This window comes from Rhipicephalus microplus, unplaced genomic scaffold (assembly GCF_043290135.1).
Source record: "Rhipicephalus microplus isolate Deutch F79 unplaced genomic scaffold, USDA_Rmic scaffold_41, whole genome shotgun sequence".
Lineage (NCBI taxonomy): Eukaryota > Metazoa > Arthropoda > Arachnida > Ixodida > Ixodidae > Rhipicephalus > Rhipicephalus microplus.
This window is the reverse complement of record NW_027464614.1, coordinates 2,692,589-2,715,420: the sequence shown is the minus strand read 5'-3', so window position 1 is coordinate 2,715,420 and position 22,832 is coordinate 2,692,589. Positions and strand designations below refer to the sequence as shown.

General features: G+C 42.7%; 1 protein-coding gene across 2 annotated transcripts in view; it reads right to left on the bottom strand.

Annotated features, from left to right (window-relative positions):
- Positions 1-177: 177 nt before the first annotated feature.
- The window catches only part of LOC142787008 (decapping and exoribonuclease protein-like), a 123,003-nt gene continuing 100,348 nt past the window's right edge, over positions 178-22,832 (bottom strand). Inside the window, exons 2-6 of one of the 2 annotated variants that reach the window (XM_075884625.1) lie at positions 22,589-22,827; positions 20,498-20,720; positions 5,617-5,752; positions 2,930-3,015; positions 178-668 (exon numbers count right to left, since the gene is read on the bottom strand). In XM_075884625.1, the coding sequence (XP_075740740.1) occupies positions 548-668; positions 2,930-3,015; positions 5,617-5,752; positions 20,498-20,720; positions 22,589-22,827 (805 nt within the window). In that variant the 3' untranslated portion in view covers positions 178-547. The remainder of the gene's footprint in view (positions 669-2,929; positions 3,016-5,616; positions 5,753-20,497; positions 20,721-22,588; positions 22,828-22,832) is intronic. The other variant, XM_075884626.1, reaches the window with a different exon arrangement.

The window sequence follows — 22,832 nt, the reverse complement described above, 5'->3', positions numbered from 1 at the left end:
ATGGCATTTGTGGTGCCTCCTTTCTTGCGTCCTTGTTCGCACGCCCTGCCTTTTTAGCTTCAATACCTAAGAAGTAGGTCAGCTTGACATTCCAAGAGCCTAGTGCACCTTCTTAATTTATGTCATGTGTAGGCATCAGAGTTAGACTGTCGGGTTTACCGAAAAAAACGCGATACATGCAGCAAAAATAGTTTATTTTATCCTGAAGGAAAAATATAAAGAACAATAATACTACTGCACATTAATTGAACGATGTAGAAAAGAACTTGTAGCTGATTTAGTAGTTACTTTTATACCTTCCATCGTCCAAGGAACATGTGATAATGTCACCTGTTTTTAGGATGCTTGCACAAAAGAAAATATAGAGAAAATTAGCGAGCAGTTAAGAACAAATATAATATGTACACCAAATTATCTGAAATTCTCCAGGCACAAATTCTAGAGCAGCCACATCTACTCATAAATTATCACAGAAGAGCTCTTCTCTGTTTTGTCAGTTGGCTTTCTGCACGCTACATAGAAAGCAACAGCGGCTCGTGGAAGATCTTCAACTGCCCTCAATGCTTTTCAGGAACCAGTCGGGCAAGCTGTACAGCTTCCCGGGATCCGCCAGACGCTTGCAAGTTATCTGGTAGGATGACGGCTCATACGTGAAAAGATACACAGTCCTGCAAGTCAGAAAACATGAAAGTCAGCTTGGAGGCTATGTGTTTTTCCTGCCCAAATGAAAACTTTTGGACTCACAGATATAGGATTGTATATATGTAATGTGCTACAGTCGAATGTCATTGATTTTAACATGCTTAATTCGAACTTCCAGATAATTCGAACACACGATGAGGTCCCGTTAAAGCTATGTGTATTCCAATGGGTGAAAACGCTCGATAATTTGAATGCCCAAACACTTTCGACGATTAATTCGAACATACCGCACTCCCAAAATGCTCTCAGCAACCCACCCAATCCCACCGTGGCCCCTGCGACACCTCAACACTGCCTGCGAAGGAAATGAAAAGGAAAGAAAAGGCTGCAGTGGAATGTTCGCTCTATCTCAAATGCCGATCGATGACGCACCCATGTCACGCTTCTCCCTTTTCCGTCCATGCCCCGTAAAGACCCTCCTCCTTCCAGTGCCGTGTGCGAAGAGAGAGGAAAAAAAAAAGAAAGCTGTCGCTGGGCGAATGAATGTGTGTTTAAAGAAAAGGAAAAAGGCACTATCTTTTGCAGCCTTTGCCCCTTGCGAGAGCCTGGCTCCATGCATCGAGGGGGGGGGGGCTCTCACGCGCGGTTGTCAGGCTTCTTTCTTTTTCCTTCTCTGCCACGTAACTGTGCTTTTTTTTACTGACAGGCGCGAAGAGAGCAAAAAAATAAAAAGCTGCCGTGGAGCATTGGTTTTCTCTCAAATAGCGGTCTGCTTTTCACCGCATGGAGACGCTTCTCGTTTCTCGTCACGTTCTGGCCATGCTGCGGCTGGGTAGGCTCTGCTACGCAGCAGCAGGCGTTGTTGTCGTCGTCTTTAGAAAGTGTTGGCGCTCGACATTTTCGCGCGCAGCTTTTCTTGCCAGAAGAATGCTGAAGTGTAGATAGGAATGCTTTGCAAGCTGCGTGCGAAATTGGTTGACTCGCTGCGAGGCAATTGTGTGCAGATGCGCCTGACCGATTACTTCAATTATTAACGGATGTCCTGTGATTTGTGAATAAATGTAAATCTTCTGAAACTTCTCCCTCGTGTGTTAGCTCAAAGCACATGCGCCATTCCATGGAGAGCCCTCCATTTATTTAGCTTTCATTAATTCGAACTTCTTTAATTCGAACCAACTTTTGGGCCCCTTCGAGTTTGAATTATCGAGATTCGACTGTATTTTATTTTTTAATTCTTTATTTGTAACAATCAAGTGGAAAGAGCTAGCCATCGCCACGTAGCAGTGACAGGAACTCTTTTATTTATTTATTTTTTTCGATAAAAAATTAAAGTTGGTGACGGTAACGTAACAAACCACACTGAACCATATTTACAGGGTCAGTCTAAGATGGAGGCCCTTCCGTCTGTTACACGAGGTTGAATGACACCTGATCAGGTGAAGCATTGTAGCAATAAGGATGGCGCACACAAGTTGCAAGAAATGCTTAGCGAGATACCACTGAAAGGTATCTTCAAGGCTTCAAGATGTATCAGATACTTTAGCTAGAAAAAAGCACTGAGTATAATATTTTAAAGGCAAAAGCTCGTCAAATCTGCATCAGAAATAATGGCTCACAGCTCACGAGTATAAAATTATCAGCTCTCCGCGCGTTCAGCCACCACGGTTTCCTGAATCTTGAAAGTGTCACAATGCCTATTAAACATGACGAGTTCTTACTGCTGCTACCACGTGGCTCTCTCGTTACCCGCTGACGCACAACCTGTAGATGCGGTGCACAATGGCTTAGTCAGTGAAACAAAATGCATGGAAAATTTGCTTGCCTACACAAATAAATTAATTACTAATGGGGCTAACACGAAAAGGCTACCTTCGATCTGGCCGCTCGTGGAACCCTAAGATCACCTCAAGTGAGGCACTAAGTCGAGCGAGGTGGTTTACATTCATTGTTTAAATGCTTATTAGTGCACTTTTTACCCAGACGAAGACGGGTAAAAGACAGCACACGCGCAGCATTCATGTTAATTACCACAGTTGTAAGCCTTTAGGAATCAATTCATTGGCACGAAGTGACTACTGATGATGAAGCGAAGCAGGGTCGCAAGGTCCATAATGTTTACGTTGATGTCCCCGACTGGACGGACAGATGGACGTACAGAAAATAGTCATAGAATGGCTGCCTGACAATGACTGATAAGGGTTGTCAGTGTGAATATGCTGCACTGAATGCAGCCTGCTAATTTTAACCAAATAAGTAAATGAACATGACCACAGCATAAAGAACTAACCTCCCGTCGTCACCTTCAACGTGCTGCCTAATGAAGTTAAGCGCGTCATCCAGGAACTGCATGCACACATCTTCTGACCACAGTCCCTGCAACAGAAAAAGAAGAAACAGCAGAATTCTATAAAACATCTCGAAAACAAAGCACCAATACTTCTTCATTAAGCTAATAACAAGAATAAGGAATCTAATACTTTTGCAATTGTGTAGGCAAGTTGTTTTAGTTACTAGCATTAAATACCCTAATTATTAGAAATTGTTCCGCCGTCAGTACATGTCGTTCAAAAGATACAGTTGTGACAAGCTCAGGTTAACGTAATGTATATAACAGTAGCAGAATATTCTTTGACCTCTTATGAGGCAAAGTGAAAACACAGTTGAAAAAACGATGGCCCTGAATAAGCCATGGTAAACAAAACGCATGTTGCATTGCAAGAAGTGTACACATTGCTGTTTGTTTTGCTTTCCTGCTGACGGACAGCACAAAGGAGCAAAAAAAACAGAAATCGAGAGTTAAGCGAAGGAGTTTGTGTGTGTGTTTAGGACATGTCATTTACGACATCACTTTAGGAGATATATACCACAAAACTGTTTCTATTTTTCATATTTGGTGCTTGCCATTTCACCATCAAGTTCAGTTAACCTTACAAATTATGTGGGTACTGATAAGTCAGCGCCATTTAGTTTACTGATTTAAATGAGAAAATGGCATCGTCCATAGATGCTGAATGCAGACTGGCGTCCGTGTGCCTAAAACTGACAAAGTAGTAAGCAGAGTTCATTTAGGCTCAAGGTGAGAAAAATTTGGCAGTGTTATCACAGGTCGGCAGGCGCACTCAAGGGTCGACTGACAAAACATTTCGAATTGCGCTGTTTCTTTAAGGGGCGAAGCTCCTTAAGGCGTGGGTCATGCATCTCCTCTATGTAGTAGCCACCTCTCGTTTTAGTTCATGGAATGTCTGCCAGATGGCAGTACTTGTATATCATGAATATATGATGAAAATATGCGAAATTGTGGTACTTAGAGTGTTCACTAGATGGACGGATGAACAGACATACAGAACGATGGATATGCAGTCAGACAGGTGGCAGAACAGACAAACAGACAGAAGACAGACAGAAAGACGGACAGATCCATGAATGCTACCAGCGAATGATTCATGGTTTACCGATAAAACCTTTGGAACCTTTGCCCCGCTCATCATCATTCATTCTGTAGATATGCTGTGCTTTTTTTATTTAGACTAAGGTTTGAGCCGCAAGTCTCAGTGATTTCAGACGAATGATATTTTTGTGAATCAGTCTGAGTGAGCTCAGTTGAGTAAAGTTTTGTATCGAAATGGGCACTATTGTATGAAATATATATTTAGAGTGAGTCCAAGGAAAGTCCGCTTTGCTTGCCAACCTATGGGTGTTACACTCTTTTATCATAACAGAAAAAGGTTAAGATGCACATCGATAATCCATAAGCACAAAACTGGCAAGCTCGTTCCCCTGCGTGGTGGCATCTTTTTTTTTGGGGGCAGCATGGTCTACGCACGTAGATGCTTCGCCAAGCTCTGCTGCAGCTGTTTCACACTCGTTTTCTGGGTGTGTCTTGAAATTCCAGAAGTGCGTGCAAGTCTCGTTACAAGAAGAGCTAACATTTCTACTTAAGTATGAAGCCTTCAAAGTTCAATTTCTGTAAGGCACGGTAATGCAATGCTAAGATGTATTAAGTTAATTATGGCGTGCTAGAACACAGGACTGCTACAAGACGCTGAGCTCTTCATGGCCAAGAGCTTCCGACAAAGATGCACGGCTCAAACAAAAAGTACTGGTAACAACACGGGTATATTTGTCAGTCATATTTATTGTTAGTTAACCTAGCAATTTCTGGCTAAGATGTGCTGGAAGTCGATTCCTCGCCATTTAATATGAACACTAGCTATGGTTTTTCTTTTCCATTTGCCTAGCCACAAACAGCGGTGTTTAGCCACTAACAGCGGTGGAGCCACATTTGAGTGGAGGCTATTTAAAATAAATACAAAAAGTCGCTGCCCCTTCCCCCGAGAAAAAAATTTAGAAACGAAGCGCTCATTGTCTTAGGAAATGCCCAAAGTGATAGAGCAAGGTAACAAACAATGCTGTGCCAGTTTAAATTGTTGTAATCACCCACTCAATGACTTAACAAGAGTGGTGTAGCAAGCACATCAGTCATGTAGAGACTTTTCGAGATGCCAGCAAAAAGTCGTCAATTTCAAGATTGCCATGTCGTAGAGGCATACATAATTTCAGTTTCTGCATGTTTTGAAGGTTTAGGGTACACAAAGCATGCCTTACTACCAGCTCTTCATGCAGCGATGATTAACCCAAAGAGAACTCAGCCAATAGAAGAGCAAATCTTCATTTCAAGGAATCAGGCAACGTCACTGGTTATGATGGCGTTGAGTGGAAGCACTAATGTAGTTTGAAGAAATTCTTGGTAGAAAATGATGCCTGTAGGTCAAAAAATTTAAGTTGTTTATAAACTGGCAATGCTTTTACAACCCTTAATATTTATTTTGAGTGCTGTCGATGAACCGCAAAAGTGCTAGAAAACGTCCTGCTTTTTTAATGACAGCAATTCTTAACAAGCGTGGCCGAATTTTCTCAGGCACAGACGCCAAGCAACGCTTGCAGACATTTACGTCTGAAGTGATATTGGCTTACCTTAGCCTTGCCTGGCATTTTGCTCACATCAAACTCTTGGACGTGCCTGACAATGCCACTGTCATCTCGAAAACCACACAATCCCCTTGGGACGCCTCCAATACGTGACTTGGCCCACCAGGAGAGCAGCTTGTGCCTACACAACAAGTATGAAAATAAACAGTCCAGTTTATTGACGGTTACATGTACTATTTATTTCTCACGGTATACAGGCTAGTATAGATGTTAACTAAACAAAACATCACCAGTAATGAAATTAAGGATTCACTGCCAAACTACCAGAATACGAACTCAATTGATCGATAATGACGGAATGTTTACTGATTACGTGCAGTTTCAGCACATGATGCACAAAAAGTGCTTGGGGAAGTGGAAGCTAGGTCAGAGGTGGACATCAAGCATTCTGTAGTTTATCATATCAAGTGGAATCTCCCACGTACTCCCCACAAAATAGCGTTATGTATTTATCTATTTCTCACACTCCATAGATGCAGTAGTATCTGCCAGAATTGATTAGCTTTCCTCTAGATGCTGGTATTTTTCCAAGTCTCTGGTAACACACAGCTGCCTGAGACCTATGAAACACGCTCGTGAAATCATAGGCGTGCGCTAGTGTTAGTGTATTCGAGCTTGTGACTGAGCCCGTTATGGCGCCCACACATATGAACTTCCATGCTTTTTTGTTTTGGAATGAACTACACCACAGTAATGATAATGGCAGGAGACCCTATTCTTTGGGTCTACGATGCCTGGTGGCAGCACTCGTGCATTGTCCTTCGTGTTCTCTGGTGTACTCAACGCTTGAGCCTTTAGTTTTGTAGCGCTGCCAAGTAGTATCTCGAAGGAAACACGTATAAAAGCATGAAGTTGAGATCTACTGTGCCAGAGTTGAGCTGCTCATATGAAAACTGTCTTTTTCGATGTAGTCATTGAAATATTTTCTAATAGATACCATGACAGTCAATTCAGCCTTTTTTAGAAAATTCATGCCATACTATTTTACCAACGTAAATCTTAGTACAAACATGAACTATGGAGTTCGTGCATCTTATTTTTTTAAACACGCCTTCTGAATATTTGAAAGTAAAATACGAGATTAGTCCTCGGCCACATCTGTTTGAGAGACAACTAGGGGGCCACTCGCAGTTGCTGCTGCTACTAAATGAGAGTGACACGCAGTCATATTAATAAAATTGGAAGTCACATCCGCTTTCGCAGGAATACAGTTGTATTCTCACGAGTCAACAGCCGAACAAACGCGTCTTGCAGCATTCAGCAGCTCTCTAATGCTCGCACAGTTCTTTGATTTATAGCCATCTACATCAGCATAATCATTTCTAATCAAAGTGGACGATTGGGCCAGTTGGTGATCCATGATTGGTGGATACTGCCGAGTAGAGCACACAGACAAATAACAGATAGGGACAAGCGCAGACCATCAACTTAAGGCTTATTTTTCTCATACTACATATATAAAGCGAAAACAGTAAGAGCAAAAGAAAAACAAGAACAGTTAATCATTAACAAACAACAAAATTTATACACCCGGGGAATAACCCAGGTGAAAATTTCCACCTTGCTTTCCTCTGTAACCACATATATTTCAACCATTTCTTGCCGAGCCAGTGTTCATCTTTAGTTTTATTTCCGCACTAAGTTTCACAGGTAGTAATAATATATAGGCGGTTAATCATAATAGGCAGGATAGTAATAATAATAGGCAGTTACAGTGATGGAAGCGACAGTTTGCTTTTTTGGAGCAGATTATGGAGCACAAAAAAAGGTGCTTTGAAGCAGGCTGAAGTGTCTTCGGATCCGAAAAAGATGCTATAGCTTAGGGCTGCTATTGGTATTTTCGAAGCACATGCATGTTCCCAATGACTCCTGAAGTCTAAAACATCACATAAGCATCAATTCAATGCTTATATTTATTATTAAGTGTTCCGTATACTAGTATGCAGCTAGTATACAAGCAGTATGTTGGCATAAATCAAGGGCAGGACGTTTTTCATTATTTTTTTTATTTACAAAATACTGCAGGCCCATTTAAGGGCCCCAGCAGGAGGGGCAAGATCATAACATTGCACACAGGTGTAAAACAGCAAGAACAATAAAAAGACACATCATATACAAAAGATACTAAAACATAGGTCATGGTTAAATATGCTCAAGGGCCTCTACAGAGCCAGTTAACTATTGAGGTAGGCAGTTTCATTCGTTTATGGTTCGAGAAAAGAACGAGTATTTGAAAATGTTTGTTCTAGCAAAATACGGTGTTAATGAATGAGTTTGCCGATACCAGGTTTGTCTTGTCGTAAGCGGTTTCAGATATAAATCACGGTTTACTGACAGCTTGTTGTTATTTAAAAGAAAAAGAAATTTGAGCCTGTGAATTTTACGACGCTTTTCTAGTGTGGGTATACTGTTTTCTTTCATAAGGCTTGTGGGGAAATCAGTTCTTCGGTACTTGGAGTAAATGAAACGGACCGCTTTGCGTTGGATTAGTTCGAGAGCCTCAATGTTTCTTTTTGTGTATGGGTCCCAGATGATTGAGGCATATTCCAATGAGGGACGTATAACAGTCCAATAAGTTAGTTTTTTTACAGTAGAAGGAGCATGATTAAGTTTGTGTCTCAAAAGACCAAGTTTACGGAACGACGACGTGCAAATATTATAGATGTGCTTATTCCAGCTGAGGTCGCTGGTTAGAGTGACACCAAGGTACTTATACTCAACAACCTCAGCTAGTGTCTGGGTGCCGGATTTCTATGTAAATTGCAAAATATTTTTTTTGTTGGTTACACGCATAAACACGGTTTTGTCTGTGTTTAACCTCATCTCCCATTGCTCGCACCATGCAGAGATATTTCGGAGGTTAGTGTTTAGCAAGACCTGGTTGTCATAAGAAGTTAATTCATTGAACAGCACACAATCATCAGTAAACAGTCTGATCTGGACCGGCAAGGAAACAGTATCAACAATGTCAATAATATAAATTAAAAATAATAAAGGCCCAAGTACACTCCCTTGGGGAACCCCAGAAGTTACAGGGAGGGGATCAGAGCAAATACCAGAAATGCTTACAAACTGAACGCGGTCAGACAAATAGGAAGAAATCCAGGTAATTATAAGTTCTGGAAGGCCAATCAATTCCAGTTTTTAATAAGCTTATCATGAGGAACAAGATCGAATGCTTTCATGAAATCCAAAAAGGTGACATCCACTTGACCTGCCTTATCTAAAATTTGTGAAAAACTGTGCACAACAGGAATTAACTTCGTTTCTGTGGAAAAACTTTTCCTGAAACCATGCTGAACATCCGAAAGTATGTTCTTTTCATTAAGAAATGTTAAATAAATTTAGTTATAATATGTTCAAGCACTTTCGCAAGACGAAGACGTTATAGAAATTGAACGGTAGTTTGGCACCAGATCTTTATCACCTTTTTTGTGCACTGGAGCAATGCGTCTCACTTTCCAGTCAAGAGGCAAGCGGCCGGAACGGATGGAAGCGCGGAAAATGATTATAAGAAATTCCGATAGCATCTCGGCATATCGTCGTAAAAAAAGTGTTAATAATTTGATCAGGACCGGTTGAAGTTTTAGTTTTCAAATTCAGGAGCAACGAAACAATACCGGGTAGAGATAAAATATCTGGATCTGGAACGCCGTCATTACTTCGAGAAAATCGGTGCAGTGGCTCGTTAGAGGCTGAAAAAAACGTTATGGAAGTACAAAATGAAATGATTGGCATAGTTTTCTTGTCGACAATAGTTTCTCCTTCATGTGTTATTTGCTCAACACAGTTGGTCTTTTTGCTGAAAAAGTTCCAAAATTTTTGCGGGGCAGGCTTAATAAAGTTGGGCAGAGTATCCTGAAAGTATCTACACTTAGCTATCCTCAGAGCCTCGTTCAGTGTGTCCTGAGCAGAAAGAGTAATATTGCGTGGAGCACCCTTGCCTTTAAGCCGCTTTAGTTTCCTTTCATGTGCAAGACATCTCGCATGATCCAAGGCTTTGATCCAAGGTTCCAGGAGAGTCCGGACTTGTGTTCAGGCTTGCAAGGGCTTCAGTGCGACCCCTTGCGAGGGTCGCACTGGAGATTTACCTTTAGCACGTTACATAATTGACTCGACAGTTAAGTATAGCATAATCAACTTTTTAAATGCTTTTTATCTTCTGCTGCGTACCAGTGTTAAATTCCCTTTAGCTGTGTGAACAGCAGTGTGACACCATGCACGTTTTTTTTAATTTTATTTGAAAGCACGATTTGATTTTTATATAAATAAAAATACAACCCTTTTTAAAAATACAAACTGGACACCGTGGCCTGATATGTGTCACCCCTTGAGATTTTTCTCGATTTACGCCACTGAGTAGCTTACTGGGATGATATTGTATACAGCTTGCTTACCATTTCGCTTAGGCTCACACGATGGTCCCTTGGTTCAACTTCATTCTTTTTAGTTTGCCAACACTTTTGGAGAAGGTTTGGAGCAGTTACTAGCAAATATTGCACTTTAAAGCAGCACGGAGCACCACTTCCTTTTCTGCAGTTACAGTTTAAAGGGCTTTGCGGAGTAGCGTGATCTAAACACGCATGTGTTATACGCTAAATGACACGTAGCCTTAAGGGTGCGCCCACTATCTATCAGATAAAGCATTACCAACTTTTGTTGGTTGACGTAGTACAGTACGGTGGTTTCAAGTGCCCTTCAAGTAACCACAGATATCCGGTAGGCAGACGACGGGACGTACATTTTGGATATTTCAAACTTCCATCAGATGTCCACGGATGTACACAGTACGTATGATGGACGTACATCAAATGTACAAAGGTAACAACTTTGTGCATTCGCTCGTCATCCATCTAGGACAGCCAACACAGATGTGGACAGGCCGTTGAAGAATATACATATATACATATACACACATCAATGCCATCTGACTGCGGGATGTTCGTGTATAGTGACAATACATCCATTGTCACAAAGATACCAACGTTAGGAACGTTGAGTCCAGTGGTTTCACGGAGAAAGTGGTTAGTGTCCAAGCGTCGCAAGCTACAGCAGGATGGGGTAACTGTGACCATTACTACACATGCACCTATAGTGGCGGCACCAATAGATATCAACCGGGATGGAAACAGCGCCTCCGAGTGTACTTAGTCTTTTTTCAGCACAGCTATCTGCGACCGAAATCAGACTACTTTCAAAAGGCCTTACACTCTGTCCGGCTAGTGGAAAACTTAATGAATTCCAGTTGTATCAGGATTTGGGTGATTTTGCCAGAAATAAGCACCTACGGGAGTACTTCCATGATCATGAACCGAGTCGAACAGCATTCCTGGTTCTTCAGCAAAAACTTGGTCACCGCCTGAGCAGCGGGACAGACACCTAGACATGTATATATCTACAGTACAAAAAGACATCATATCGGCTTGTTCAAAAACAAGGCGCTATAGAAACAATCTCTTCTCGGAAGAGCAAAGTCACTGGAGCTCCTACGCCGTCGAGCGGATTTGGTAATTAAGCCTGCGGATAAGGGTGGGGCGATAGTAATATTAGATAAAACTGAGTACCTGAGAGAAGGCTATCGGCAACTCAAGGGCAAGAACTTCTATGTAGAACTTGAAGACGACTCCACTAAATTTTTCGAGTCAGAAATCACCCATGAATCTAATTTGCTTCGTAAGGATGAAAAAATCATTGTTGATATGTTCATGGCAATGCAATCAATGCAGCCTGCTCCAGGCGGCTTTTACTTGCTCCCTAAAATGCGCAATGCCAACCACCCCAGTCATCCTATTGTTTCAGGCAATGACACAGTAACGGAAAGATTGTCAAGTGCACTGGACTTTATCCTTAAGGATATTGTTCCAACTATCCCCTCATTCTTAAAGACACTAACCACTTTCTTCGTCAAATCTCCAGACTCGAGGTTCCTAACGATAGTATCCTTGTGAGAATGGATGTCGGGTCACTATACACGAACATACCACAGTCAGATGGCATTGATGCAACACCTGCAGCTTTCAAGAAGGCCAGTGTGCCTGTGTGCTTAGATGAGGACATGCTGTTAAGTTTGCTAAGGTTGGTACTCCGCCACAATAACTTTGAGTTCGATTATAAGCACTTTCTGCAGATAAACGGTGCAACTACGTGTACAAAGAGGGCTCCTAATTAAGCAAATACTTTTATGGCATTCATTGAAGAACCCTTCCTTCCAAGCAGGACATTGATGCCTCTCATCTACAAAAGATTCATGATTTGGCATCACAAAAAGGAAAGTCTGCTGTCATTCATAAATGACTTTAGTTCAACTCACTCATCAATCTCGTTTACACACACCTACTCCAAGTCAACTATAAACTTTCTCGATGTTACTGGTCAAATTAATGACAAAAAATTTACATGAACCTATACAAAAAAAACTAGCGGATCGCCATCAGTATCTTCATTTTAAGAATAGCCATCCGCATCACTGCAAGACAGCCATCCCATACTCGCAAGCACACCGATACCGTCGAATTTGTTCAGACATGTTAGATTTCGAAGGTCATGCCAAGGATCTTAAAATAGCTCTTGTGGCAAAAGAGTACCCAGAGAGAATTATCGATGATGCTATCAGCCGGGTGCGCAGTTCAAGTAGGAACAAAATTTTGTCGGGCTCGATACTACGCCATTCAACAAACCAAACTAACTTTGTCGTCAGATACTCATCCACACTACCGCACCTCAATAATATCCTTTTCAAACATTTGAACATTATACAGCATACTGCGCGTCTATCCTCAATTTTCACGGAGCCACCGCAAGTGGTATACCACCGCGAAAAGAACATAAAAGACATTCTAGTTAGAGCTGAGACGACCGAATCTGAAAGTAGTGAATCAGGTTGTAAGCTATGCGGAAAACCACGCTGCCAAGTCTGCAAAACGGATGACCAACACCTGCCTTGCCAAGGCTTCGTCCTCAGGCTTCACATTCAAAATTAAGGACCCCCTGAACTGTGACCGCCAGAATGTGGTATATATGCCGCATTGCAATGCCTGTGGCCAGCAGTATATCGGTCAGATTGGTACAATGTTCAGACTATGTTTCAATAACCACAAAGCCCACACAAGCACACTACCAAATCTCCTTTTTTCAAAGCATTTGAATGTGCTAGAACACTCATTCGATAAAATACAAGCTACCCTCCTCCAGTCAGACTTCCGTGGAACTCGTGAATGGGAACACAGGGAGTCATACGTCATCCACAAATTTCAAACACTACCACATGGCATCAATGAAAGCATCAGCAACCCATCGTTCCTTAAGACTTGCAGAGGTGAGATGGGACATGAATCGAGTCTGGCATAACCAATATATTATTCTTTGACATGCTCAAAGAAAGTGCCCAATAGTTATCCGGGGGAACGGACCAACCGAACATTTTTTTCATGCTCTCTTTGCATATGTATTTCTTTGTCTCATGACTGTTTCCATTTATTTTATGTTTTATTTAGTTTTATTACTATTTTTACTATAATTTATTATTGTATGTTTTTATTTTTTATTACTGTTTTGTCGGTTTGCATTTTCCTGAGTTGTGCACATATCTGTCCTACAATATCACTGGTTTCATTATCTCTTGGTAATATTTGTTCTATTATGACATTTCACATTTCTTTCTATTTTCGGCCCTTTTGTTTACTTATGTTTGCCCTATTATTTGTAAGTGGAAGAACCCAACCAGTGCCAGCCGGTTTCAATCACAAGCGCTTCGGGGAGTGGTACAAAAGGGCTGCATACATACAAGCTGTCATATCAACATGTGCTCTAGCGAAAAATTTAGCCTGTACTTTTCAAACGGCCTTTTGTGTTTTCACCATCTTTGCCATGAAATCTACCGCCACCCTCACAAATCTACCGCCCTACCTCACACACATATGGAACGTGTCAGTGTGGTCTCCGCAAAATACCTGTTTCCCCTTCTTTCCTAAATGACTACAGAAGGGGCCACATCGGGGGCTCTCTCTGCAGAGTCACCCCTTTCGCTACAAGCAATTGCCTGCCACTGAAGCTCACCAACAATGTCCCTCCACAACCTTCTAAGACGCATCCCGGAAGCCGCTGTATTCCCCACTCTCTTTCTCCTTCCTCCCCCCCTTTTTTGCCTTTTTTACATTTCTTTTTGTTCTTTCTTTACTTTGGCTTTTTTTGGTTTACTTTAGCGAATGAGGGGAGGATAACTGTTCGGCACAGCATATGTCAGCACCGTAAAACACCACTAATTTGTCGCTCTCTCCCGTTTTCTTCTTGCACCACTATGGCGATGCGGCATGTTCGCATAGCGTCGCACTTGTTTGCAAATTCTGCGGAACACCGGTCCACCACTCGAAACTGTTGGAAATAAAACTAAGACAACCGCGAAGTTGTGTCTTTTCTCTCCCTCTCTCTGTATATATGTATATATATATATATATATATATATATATATATATGATGAATGGGAGACGTGGCTTGGCTCATAGGCCATGTTTATTCCAATGCACTTCTTCATTCTCTGCCTCTACCATCAGTCACTGCCTTCTTATGTCACAGGATTCCCCCTACCCCCGAAGGAATGCGCAACCTACAAACTTTAAAGCATCACAACAAGTGGAGTCTCATAATGAGAAAAATATATCAGAAAATGAAGTAGTACCGTGTAACACGGCGGTTTCATTCACTTGCACAAGTACGTTCACAAGAAAGGCAGTCCGGTGATATCTAGGAGACCTCAGGGAGGGGGGGCGGCGAGGCTAACTGTTATGCTGTGGAGAACATTTCATGCCTTCAACATTTAAAATGACGATGACGCAGCCTGGATAGTAGTGAGGAAACAAACAAGGTTGCGAGTCCTTGTAGCATTGGAAGGTCGGATGTCTCATGCGTGGATTGTGAATTGTAGCTGCGACAGACGCTTTGCTTCTAGAATGCGTGCTTCTTGACAGATTATGACGGCATGATGCCTGAGTGCTGGGGGTGTGCAAGAAGTGCTTCTGCGTCCTTCTTGGCATTTTCTATGGTGTTGTAGCCTATGTAATTGCAGGTGTAGAGAGAATCTGTGGCAAGGTTCCTTCATCTGGAAGTTTTAGGTTTGAAAATGGTCCTTGGATCAAATATTTTATTTTGTCGATGTTGCTCAAGTCGCGAGTGTACTTTCGTTGAAGTTTTCGTTCGTCATTGTGTTTTCTTGGTTTAGTGATGGCACTGGGAAAATTACGGGTGGTCATCGTCGTTAAATGAGCAGATGCTCTCGGTAGTCTCCGCGTTACTTACAAGTGAGATGTAAGCATGATTCGTGTCAAAGAAAGCAGTAGATGCCTTTTAATTTTTATCAATGAGACTTGCATTCAATGGTGACTCCGTATTTTTTTTACTTTCAGTTGGTTGAGCTCCTGAAGATAAGATCGCCACAAACATGGCTTGATGTACTTCCAATTCCATATGTTTGTTTTTTTGCGTGACAATTGAGCTAAGCGTTCCTGAAGTACAGCCGCTTTCCGAATGGCAGTGGCTTGACAAGGTATGAGGCAGATATTTCAGCTGGTCTGTTGCGTATAAAGCGATACCCTGAGGCATGTGATGTGAGTGACGAGCGCCAGAAGAGCTACTTGACCCAAAACCCCAAAACCAGGTGGTGGCTTACATAAGCAAGAGGAAGAGTCAAGTACATTGGGTGCTTGAATAATGTCTTGTTTTGTGTTTTGTATGGAAGAGGTTAGCCTTGGCGATTTTTGTGCAGATGGGAAACCAGGTAGAAGATTGGGCCGAGTACACAAAGGGCCGGGATGTACCCATGAGCAGATGGCTGACTTCGCCTGACGGAAAATATAAACTTCTGCTCTGTGCTCGAGTGCGTAGAGGCTGCCTATGACTGTGATTACTGAATTCAAATTGATTGATATATGTTAGGTTGCAATCGAATCTTCATTATAGTCTTGAACACACTTTTGCTGGCATAGCTGATATTGCTGTGGAATGTGTTGCGGTGGGAGCCCTTTTTGATAATCAGCTGGTAGTCTGTAGGCTGTTGTCATACAGTTCGGGCAATCAAGATAATGCTTCACAGTTGACAGAAAGCTCTTCAGAAGCTTCTTCTACGCTGTTCACTACGATGGGCTCTTGTGCCAGGTAACGTGTGATGTTCGATGCGTCTGATCTTTCTGTTTTGCTTCGAGTGCCAAGTGTGTATGCACTGGACGGTGATGCATGAGCCTGTGTGGAAGGAATATGGCTCGACAGGGTATTTTCACGATTCGTCAGCTCCTCTATTGTGAACACGCCGTCCTTATGAGGCAACCGCTGAGCGTAAGGAGTGCTTGAAGAGCAGCGTGATGGAAAACTGGGTGGTGGACCCACGCATGAAGACGAAGAATGAAGGGCATCAGCTGGGCGAGCAACATCTCGTGTCGTATGCTGGAGCGACGACTTTGAAAATACCGGCTTTCGAGAAGAGAAACTTGATGGAAAGCTATGTCCCTTGAGTAAAGATTGTGGACTGTGACTGCCGACTGTGATTGTCTCCAGACGGTTAGTAATGAGGAAGTTCTTGTCACAGACATTAAGACGGGTGATCATATGTTCTCTCATCTTTTGCCACATTCGTCGTTATCGAATATGTAGGTAAGGTAAAAGTTGAATGCCTCATCAGTCACATAATCGCTGAAGTTCATAACCATCTCCCGTTTCGACCATGATGCAGTGGTAGCGTGGAGCTCGAACAAGCCGAACCAGTCCTGTACAAGTCCATCATCTGCAACTTCGGTGTACTTGAGGATGTGAAGGTCAGCCGATAGTTCTGTCATGATGCCGCAAACTGCATGCGCCTGAGATCACCTCTTCTGTGGTCGATATTCATTTGACGCGTATTGCCGGTGGCATCCTGAATGATGTGAGGCTGATGAGTGGCCGCCAGGTCTTCATCCCGTCGACTCGTGTGACAATATGATGAATGGGAGACACGGCCTGGTTCATGCACGATGTTTATTCTAAAGCACTTCCTCATCCTCTTCTTCCACCATCAGTCACTGCCTTCTTACGTCACACACACACGACCACGCACAGACACACACACACATATATATAATAGCTTGTGTGTGTATATAGCTAGTGTGTATCTAAGAAAGACCTTTCATGTGTATAATGTACCCACACCCTCGGAGGCCCATCTTTATTCCACGGGAGCTTTTCTGCTGCAAATGAATTCTAAAAGAAAATAGAGCCCAAACGGGCTTTCAAGAACCATCGAATCTTTACTATCAACATATATGAAGACTAAAAAGCACATATCTCACAGTCCCCAGCCGCGATTGTGAAAGTGTGTATGTAGTCTTCCAAGATTTCAGTGTTCAATGCCCTTACGCATTCAAGTGTGATGACTTCTTAGGTGGCAGCAATTGCTTCTTTGTGGGTTGATTAAATTATTAGCAAGAAGCCCAACTCCTGCTTGTTAATATCAATGTTATTCTAGTAACTGCAATACGTACACATGGGCAAGCACAGGAGAATAACTAATGAATGTAGCACATGCTTTTAAAGAAGGTATACAGGCACTGACCATGTGCTCGTCCTAAATCAGTTAATAGCAAGGAATATGCGAGCAAATGAAGAACTGATACCTACAACATATTAGCAGGGCTCATACAAATGATGGGCAATAGTTAACGTGTGATAAAAATAGATAAATGTTCGATATGAGACGTAAAGAACAGCTATGTAACAAGTGGCCTTATCTGTTCCGTGCGAGTGAGCGGGGTTGCTGCTGCTCGTCGTGCTAATCTCTGCCAAAAACAGTGGTGAGCTCGTGCCAGGTTTTGGTGCTTCTTATAGAGGAGTCATTCTTCGTAACTGCACATATTGATGTTGATGTCCACAAAAGCGCACTTGAAAAAAAAACTGCCTTCTGCGCTCAAAGCCTCGGAGACCGGCTCAGCATAAATACGTGCAACGCGACACGAACACCTTCCTTTCCCCCTCCTCCTTCTCTTTGCGTGCTGCTGGTCAAGCAGGTTTCGAGACAATAGGCACAATGGGCGTGTTTTTTCCCAACACATCCAGAGGGGCATAGCTAGCGTAAAGTGTACGTTCGAGGAATCTGAGCGACTGCAGTGCACCGCTTGTTCAGAAGTGTCAAGGATGGTGCATGGAAGTTTGCCTACGTGATGACTTCTATGATGCGCTCGATCTGCACTTTGTCAGGTCACATGCGATAATAATAACACTAAATACATTGTTTCTAATGACATAAGCGACATATAATAAATCAACCAGATTGTTTTGCCACATGAAGCAAAATTATTTGGCACCCTGGAATCAAATAAATGCATGTGCCAAACTTTGAATGAATTTTAGAGTAGCTTTTTAATGAAATTTCACAAGATTTACACCCGGGATTTGGCAGATCTATATACAGTGAAACCTCGTTAAACCTTACCCGTGTAAACAGTAGTATCGTTTTAACAGTAGTGAAGTCAAATCCCCGACTTGGCGGCCATTGAACATAATGCATTTTGTATCAGCATAAGCCGTACCAGCTTATCACGTATGTATCAGTTAATAAGTAGTTTTTCCAATTTTCATAGTGCACTCGCCGCAGCATGTCATTCCCCACTGGGCGTCCTGACAGAACAGCAAGCCCCAGAGATCGAAACACGCCTCACTTGTTTGTGTTGCTGATGATGACGGCTGTGTTGGTGAGCGCCATCTCTTGGTTTTTTCTGCAACAAGAAGCACTCGGCCGGCTAGGCTTCTGGTGTTGTCTAGGCGATGGCGCTTTGCACACACGCAAACACGGTGTGCGCTTGCTTTGCTTTCTTTGTTCCTTTGGCGCCATGCATGGGTGTTCTCTGGTTGATCCGTGCTGTACAGCTCTCGCATCGTTTTTCACATGTTGTGTATGTGTGCTTGTGCTGCTTCGTACTTGCGTCATGCCGAAGCTGGGACAAAAGCATTGAGTGCCAGTGACGCCAGTGACACCATGAACCAGACTTCAGACATTGTAGACGAAGCTTGCAAAACTCTGCTAGCTGAAGTTCTGGAGCGGCAGGGTGTTAGGAAGGCATTTTCTTCCCCGACTTCAGAGACACAGACAGCGATATGCAGACATCTCTGGACATGTCCGTCGAAGCCATTGTTGCCTCGGTTGTCGAAGTGTCACGAAATGATAGTGATGAGGACGACATGGAAAGCGACAACACGGGTGATCCAGGTCCGACTGTGGCCAAGTCGGCGCAGTGCTTCACTGTCATGTGAGTATTTGCAGAGAAGAGGGGGCTGGCCGAAAAGCTGGCTCACAGCATAAGTGAGTTCGAGGCCGCTGTCGTTGCTGCTAGGCCGCCGCGTCGTCAAATGAAGATTACAGAATTTGTCAGGCGAAGTTAATAACCTACTGCACGTTTTTTGTTCTTTCATCGCATTCCCTGAAGGTTTATTTTTTTGACAAGTAAGTGAGCGACCTGACGCTATTTCGGTTAAGCAATACTACAGTTTAGTACATACTTTTTCCGAGCTTCGGCCAACTACGGTTTAACGAGGTTTCACTGTATATATTTTTTCACTACATCTTAATTTTACAATAATTGAGAGCAAATACACATATCCTTGGCATGTCCTTATATGGACAGCCAGTCAACGTTCAAAACTTGATGTCCGGTCGGACATCTCATTTGGACGTCCAGAAAACAGCCACACGGGACAATGATTTTCACAGTACATTCATTGGCTATCCGAGTTAGATATCCACACGGCTGGACATTTGTATTCATATTGGACAGCCAGAGGATATCCGTGGTTACTTGGGCTGCTTCGAACTGAATTTAGTGTTCATTTGGATGAATCAACTTTTTTCATAGCAAACTGCTGTGTAAAATGACTACGCTTGCCTTCAGGTAGCTTTAGTGAGGCAGTACTAGGCTAACTTAACGTTGATTTTGAGATCACTTTGAAGAACGGTGCCAGCAAATCTGCAACATAAAAATTATCACTTTTGTTACGTGGTTCATATTAATTTTATTTTGTTGTTACTTACACGTAATAATATTACCGCGCGCAGGAATGTAGACGAGCATTCTAAGCTTGTTCACTCTCACAGCTTGGCCACGTAGACACTATCCTACGACATTTGCAAGTTTTCGAATGGCGTATGCAAAGAATTGCACACGCTATTCATTGCAGTCACTGTCACTGCGCATGCATCATAAAGCTAGCCATCATTAGCATTTGCAGTCTCTTCACAAGGTGGCTGCAAAGCCCCTTTGAGATGATTCGAGCATGCGTCAGCGTTTGTGATGAAGAAATGCTATTCTAAAGCTCGTACAGCACCCACATGCAAACGCTACGCCCAGGGAGCTCGCTAACTTTGCGTACACTATTAGAAAACTACTTATAAAAGCATGCTGGCCGCACCAAAGGTTTGCAGAATGGTAACAATATTTCCTGAATTCGCACTATTACGCAAACGTTAATCTAAATTCAACATAACAGAGAGGATGTTACGTGCAAAGACTATGACGTGAATATGAAGTACACTAAGTGAAACACTCAGAACCAGCTGGGGTTATTTACTGTGCTACCGATTTTAATATTCAGCCCTGCACCTCCATCGAATTGCCATCTCAGCTGCCGAGATCGCACTACAACCGTCGGCTGAGTAGTTGGACGCTGTAACCACTGTACCACTGAGACACTAAGGTATACACAAGGGCTGCTTTGCCAATTAAATTTCAGCACTGATAAAAATTTTCATAACATTACTTTATTCCACAGGAAGTTTTTTGTTCAAGGACTCACTCGAAATGGGTGAAGCAAAAGCAAAAGAAAAGGGTAAGTTGGATTTACTGGAATGAACACTTACTTGTGAAAATTCAAGCGGTGTGATTCAGCGGAGAAGACGCGGTTCGTCTTGAACTCCACGTAGCTTGCTGTAGAACCTGGCTCGCACTGAACAGATGGGTCGACAGCTTTTACTTCTCCTGATATCACAAATGTGTGCATTCCAATCTGGCCATGCAAGACGGTGTTGTACGAGTCACCTTCTCTCACCAATTCGCCTTCCTCGGGTGCCACCCATGGCTCAGCTGCGTTGGAGTAAAATATTGTATTTGATTTAACACATGATCCTTTGCTTGAGTTTATGTCATATTTGTAAAAAAAATGGCGAGGTATCATAGCAAGTAAATTAACGTCTAAGCTCTAATTTCCTTTCTTTTTCACGGTTTGTGATGTTTCTGCACATTGCGTAATGCCTGCTTTCCATAGTGTGTCCTTTCAGTTTCATGGTGATGAATAAGTCGGAAGAAAGTATAAACACAAAAATGGCAAATTAGCGAAAGGCACTCTAGCGTAAAATTCAGAAATTGGAAAACGTAAATGCCGACCCCCCCTTCTCCTAAAAAAAGAAAGCAATCGTACGGCTACGGAGACACAGCAAAGGAGAACTGACTCTACCTATAGAGAAAGGACGGGTGCTGCTTCCAATCATGGAGTCAGCGCCCGTCCTGTCTCGCATTTCTTTGTCGAGTGCTCATAAAATGCAGTGCAGGCATATTCTAAGAATGTATGATGACCGAGCCTCGAAAAGTATTTCATCACAACAAAAAGGCCAATTGTTGGGTTCGGTGGTGGCACCACAGCAGTGCTTTACAGCTACAAACTGCAAAATATGAAAAAATAGAAAGAAGTAACAGTGTCGCCGCACAGGGGAGGCAATGTGAAAGCAATGAACTGAAATACTATATGAACTAAGGCTAGTAGTGTCGATCCACCCATTCGTGTTTGGATCGAGGCGTTTCATATTTCTAGGACAGAGTAGGGTACTCGTCTGCAGGCCCCTTGAAGTTCGCTCATAAACCTTACTCAGCCATTTCGCAGAAGCCGGCAAAAGGCGGTGAGTATGGCAATATTAAGAAATTATTTCATTGAACCGTAGCAGAGGTGTTTAAAGCTGGAGTAAAAAGCCTGGTGGGTGAGCGCTCAGGCGGCCTCATTTCACCATAAACTTATGGCCAAGAGCCCAAATACGCGTTTTGGGGTATAGCTGTGTATAGCTGAGTTGTGTATAGCTGAGTTGTCTTTTGTATTTGCTCTGACAAGCAGAAGGCCAGATTTGGTTGAAATCCACGAGAACCTACTGTTGTTGGCATACGCCTCAACTATTGATGCGCTCCGCTGAAGGCGTTCCTGCTTTTCCCCGAGGCTCCCCTCAGTCGTCGAACCTGAGAGGTGATAGCATCGCTTGCTAATGGGTACTTTGTTTTTCGCTTCATGCCCCACATGCAGCGTTTCCCCAATGGCGAAATATAAAAATAAAAGGAGGCATAGGTGCCAGTGCTTATACTGCATGCACTAATTCTTCCAGTATTACTATTTTCATCACTATATGTTGCTGTGGGAGCAACAATCCAAAGCTGTCATAGTAACAGTTCTTATCAAAAAGAATATTTGTTGGCAAGTATCCCAGTGAAATAGGGATACCAAAAATTAAGTGAACAATAAAGACAGACACATTCGTGGCGGGAGCGTAGGTGTTAGGAGGAAGACCACCACCTTCTTCCAATTTCTTTCTCTTTCACATTTAGCAACAACACCATCTCACATGTGTGGATCTAGGCTATGTCTCACACGTTCGCATGTTTTCTTAAAAAAAATGAAAGTATGTACAGATAACTAGAATCGAAACTTCTGGAAACCGTCCCGCATAATACTATGATGTTTACTTCCACACTACCATTCACCATAAATCATCAAAGTTCTTAAAAACATTATATGGAATTGCAGAGTATATCAAACTAATTCCCATATTTTGTGAGCTCGACATATGTGGGTTTGACTTTGTGTGCGATTACTGTACTGCCTATTTGTGCACGTGCGGAAATTCCGCCTTATGCTGCATGTTGGAAGGAATAATCGTAATATAAACTTCTCATCGTGTTAGGAAACACTGGACTTTCACTTGTGCTCATGATGCGGTGAAACTTGATGCCCCAGTATGTCGTGCGATCCACAAAGCAGTTGTCCTTCCTCCCTTCGAGGTATTCGTGCACTTCCTTCTTTGTCGGATGAACCCGTAGATAGATGACGCCTCGGTGTCGGGAAGCCACCATTCGCCAGGCCGTTGTCTTGTCATACGGTGTGCACATAAGAACACACAAGCACAACCGGTGGCCGACGAAATCTGTGTGTACACTGCA